General features: G+C 33.1%; 1 protein-coding gene across 1 annotated transcript; it reads left to right on the top strand.

Moving 5' to 3' along the window:
• The first annotated feature begins 1,085 nt into the window (after nucleotides 1-1,085).
• On the top strand, nucleotides 1,086-1,958 carry LOC140975868 (uncharacterized). The gene has a single exon (XM_073439795.1). The coding sequence runs from the start codon at nucleotides 1,086-1,088 to the stop codon at nucleotides 1,956-1,958; it is 873 nt and encodes a 290-aa protein (XP_073295896.1).
• Nucleotides 1,959-4,531: the final 2,573 nt, after the last annotated feature.

Genomic DNA, 4,531 nt, shown 5'->3' with positions numbered 1-4,531 from the left:
AAATAGGTGGTATCTATTTTAAGAGTATCCTATGATACTCCTTCTTTTACAAGCAAAAAAACCATTAAAGGTACAAACTTATCTTCACTATTTGTAGGAAACATCACTCTTTGTTTCAGAAAATGAGCAATGAGTAATTCTCAAGTACTAGCACAAGTCTCCGTTATTGAGTTTTCTTATTGAACTATGATTTTGGGATCCTCATCAATAAGTTTGGGTTTACACCATGAAAACTTTATTTTTTATGTTTTAAACTCATTTCTCTTGACAAACTATCAGGGGCGTAGGACAGTATGGGCAAAGCTGGGCTTATGCCCAGCAGATATTTTTCATATTTAAATCCTAGGTATACATGTTTAAAGCCCACTTCACAAAAAACAAAAAAAAAAATGTATTGAATTTTAAAGTCCAATTAATGTTTAAAGCCCAATTTAAATGGGTAATAAAATGTATAGATTTAAAGCTCAATTCAAAGGGTTATTAGGTGTAGATTGTAAACCATTATTGAGATGAAAAAAAAACAACCGTTCAAACGAGAAAGCTTGGGAAAAAATTGAAGAAACAAAATTTATTCTAGGTTTGTATTTCAAATTTATTTTTATCAATAATAAAGAAATTTATTTGTAAATATTATGTTAACATGATGATTGATGCTTCAACTTTTGCTCTTTTGCAGCAATTGGGTTTTTTATATCGGCACGGCTCGATTTTGGTGTGTCTTTGAAAGACCTCTTTGTTGCAGATTTGTTGTATAAAGAGTTTTGCTCAGTTGATATTTAAATAGAATATATATTAGAACTTGATCTTGTTTTAATTAGTTTTAAATTACATAATTTAATTTTTTTATATGTATCAAGAGTGAAAGACCTCTCTGTAAGCTCTATCAAATGGGAAACCTACTGTTGTGTAGTTTTATGTAGATTGGTGTGAAGTATGTAGAAAACTAACCCCAGAAGTATACAAAGTGGAACAAGAGTACAAGTTGTGAAGAGTTAATTGTAAAAATTGTCCAATGGAAGAGTTATTGTAAAAATTGTCCATTCAAGAGACATGAAGGATATGGGAATTCAAGACATAGCTTTGCTATGAGAAAATGGGGAGACTTCAAAAATCTTGATCAACATATTGATAGAAGATTAGAAAAACAATCTTCTGAGCAAATTGAGCGAAATCGTTTGCTCTTAAAAGTGTCCATAGAAAGTGTGAAGTTTCTTGCAATGCAAGGTTGTGCTTTTAGGGGTCATGATGAATCAGTTGACTCTAAAAATCGTGGAAATTATATAGAATTGATCAATTTGTTGGGAAGAATGAATCCAGAAATTGATAGTATTCTAGAAAAAACAGCTAAAAATGCAAAGTACACATCAGTGGAAATTCAAAGAGAGATTTTGAAAATTATTGCTGGTATTGTGAGAGATAAAATTCGTGAAGAAATTGGAGAAAGCAAGTTTTGTATCCTAGTTGATGAAGCAATTGATGAGTCAAATAAAGAACAAATGGCTATCATTTTAAGATATGTTGATCGGGATTGGTTCATTAGAGAACGATTTTTTGAAGTTGTCCACGTTGAAAATACAAATGCATTAACTTTGAAAAAAGAGATATGCAATGTATTCAACCAGTACAATTTTTTGATTGAAAATCTAAGAGGGCAAGGCTATGATGGCGCAAGTAACATGCGTGGGGAATGGAATGGACTCCAAGCATTATTTCTTAAAGATTCTCCACATGCTTATTATATTCATTGTTTTGCTCATAGACTACAACTTGCTTTAGTTGAAGTTTCTAAAGAGGTGCATGATGTGTGGCGTTTTTTTTCAACATTAACTTCAGCTATTAATTTTGTTGTTTCATCTGCTAAACGTCATTTTCAATTGAAATCTATCCGAAAAGATGAAATTAATGATTTGATAGAATCGGGAGAAATTGACACTGGTACTGGAGCAAGATCTTGTTGACAAAGGTCTCATTAGTAACATTCGAGGAGAGGCTAAATGTTTGTACTTGGATATAAAATCATTTGACTTTGTATTTGTGTTGTTTTTGATGCATGAAATTTTGGGAATATCAGAAAAGTTGTGTCAGACATTACAGAAGAATAATATAGATATTTTGAATGCTATGAATTTGGTTTCTACGACTAGAATAAATCTTCAGCAGATCCGAGATGGTAGATGGGAAGAATTTCTTTGGAGTGTGATTAAGTTTTGTGAACGTAATGATATTGAGAAACCGGACTTTGATGATTGCTACACGCGAGGTACAAAGCGTTCTTGTCAGCTGGAAAATAATATAACAGTCCATGATCACTATCATTTTGAAATATTCAACGCAGTAATAGATTTTCAGTTAATGGAATTGAACAAGAGATTTCCAGAGAGCACAATAGAACAACGAAGTCGGTTATCTATCCTTTGATTGATAGGTTGGTTCGATTGGTTTTGACTCTTCCAGTTTCTACAGCAACTACAGAACGAGCTTTTTCAGGGATGAAACTCATTAAGAAGCCACTTCGTAATAAAATGGAAAATTACCTTTTGGCCAATACCATGGTTGTTTATATAGAGAGGGATATTGCTCTGGGTATTGATACAGAATTTATCATAAACAAGTTTGATGTATTGAAAAATCGCAAAATTCGGCTTAAATAAGAATTCGGTATGTTCCTTTTAGCTTCTTTTTTATTTCTATTATATGAAGTTCAAATTAATATTTAAAAATATTCTGCCCACCGGAAAAAATAATTCTGGCTACGCCACTGCAAACTATACACTTGATATCTATTCAAGGCTTTAATAAAGGGATCTGCCAAGTTGTCATTTGATTTGACATAATCAATAGTGATAACTCCACTTAAGATTAATCGTTGCATAATATTGTGTCCTCGACGAATATACAAGACTTACCATTAAACATATTATTTTGTGCCCTTCCAATTTCTGACAGACTGTCACAATGTGTCATTATTGCATGCACTAGTTTGTCCAACAAGGAATATCCTATAGAAAGTTAAAAAGTCATTCTACTTCTTTCGTAGCGTTATCTAGTGCTATAAATTCAGATTCAATTGTGGACACAGCGATCCAAGTTTATTTGGATGACCTCCAAGAAACTACGCCACCACCAATGCTAAAAACACAGCCACTGGTTGATTTGAAGTCTTTTTGGTCAAATATCTAATTTTCATCACTATATCCCTCTAGTACTGCGGGATATCTAGTATTGTGCAACCCATACTCAAAGGTGAGTCTTATATATTTAAGCACCCTTGTCAAAGCCTTCCAATGAACCTTACTCGGATTGCTCGTGAATCGACTCAATTTATTTATTGCACAGGCGATGTCCGATCAAGCACAATTAGTCATGTACATAATGTTTTCAATAATTCGGGAGTATTCCAGTTGGGACACGGGTTCTCCACGATTCTTATCCAAATGGACGCTATGTCCATAGACGTCTTTAACATATAGGCGTTTTTATTGGAGAAGACTCGTATGCATTAAACTTCTTTTAAGACCCCCTCAACAAAATGAGATTGAGGTAGGACTATTTCTTCTGGAGTCCTAGAGATTTTAATCCCTAATATGACATCAACAATGCTCATATGATGTTTTGTTCACATTTTTTTTTGTATTTTTCATGTCTTGATTACTCTCCATTATAAGCACACCATCAACATGAAGACATATTATTACATAAGATTATCGTGTATGCTTAATGTAACACATTTATCAAACTCATAAATCTTAAAATCATTTTAAAACATTATTTTGGCAAATTTTTCATGTCATTGCTTAGGAGCTTTCTTAATCCCATATAGAGACTCAACAAGTAGGCATACTTTCTTTTCTTGACATCGAACAATATAACATTCGGGTTGTTTCATGTATATCTTTTTTTCTAGTTCACCATTCAAGAATATTTTTTTAACATCCATTTGGTGTATTTCAAGGTTGTGCAATGATGAAATTGCAATGAGTATACGAATGGAAGTATTTCTTGGGACTGCTTAATATGTATCGAAAAATCAAGGTCTTTCTTTTGTCTATATCATTTAACCACCAATCTAGCATTGTATTTTTCTATAGTTCCATCGAATTTATTTATTTTAACGTTCCATTTGTATCTCGACGGCTTTGTTCTTGGTAGAAGATCCACCAGCTCCCAAGTATGATTTTGCATAATGGAGTCCATTTTAGTACCGGGGCTAATAGCATTTGGACCGTCTGTCAAACATCCAAATATCACGAAACCCTGTGAAATTTTAGTAGGCTAAATACCTCCTCATTGTTTAAAAAAGTGGCTCACGATCTCTATGTCCGAGAAATAAACTTCACGTGTTGTGATTGAGAGTAATTTTGTTTTTTTTGAACAATTTTTAACCAAAAGTATCATAAATTTCCTTTATCTCAAGATTAAAAATATTGACTTGGCCTATAGTTCAATGGGATATTGTAATATTGGGCAGCCGACTATAGGCCAAGGCACAGAACAGAAAAATGGTTATTGTTGCCCCGCCGCCTGGTACCAT

Source organism: Primulina huaijiensis, chromosome 4 (assembly GCF_012295235.1).
Source record: "Primulina huaijiensis isolate GDHJ02 chromosome 4, ASM1229523v2, whole genome shotgun sequence".
NCBI classification, from domain to species: Eukaryota; Viridiplantae; Streptophyta; class Magnoliopsida; order Lamiales; family Gesneriaceae; genus Primulina; species Primulina huaijiensis.
Note: the sequence above shows the minus strand (reverse complement) of the source record. Positions and strands in the feature narration are given on the sequence as shown.

Coding starts and splice junctions, on each gene's coding strand:
- LOC140975868 (XM_073439795.1), top strand. CDS start 1,086: ATGAGAAAATGGGGAGACTTCAAAAATCTTGATCAACATATTGATAGA.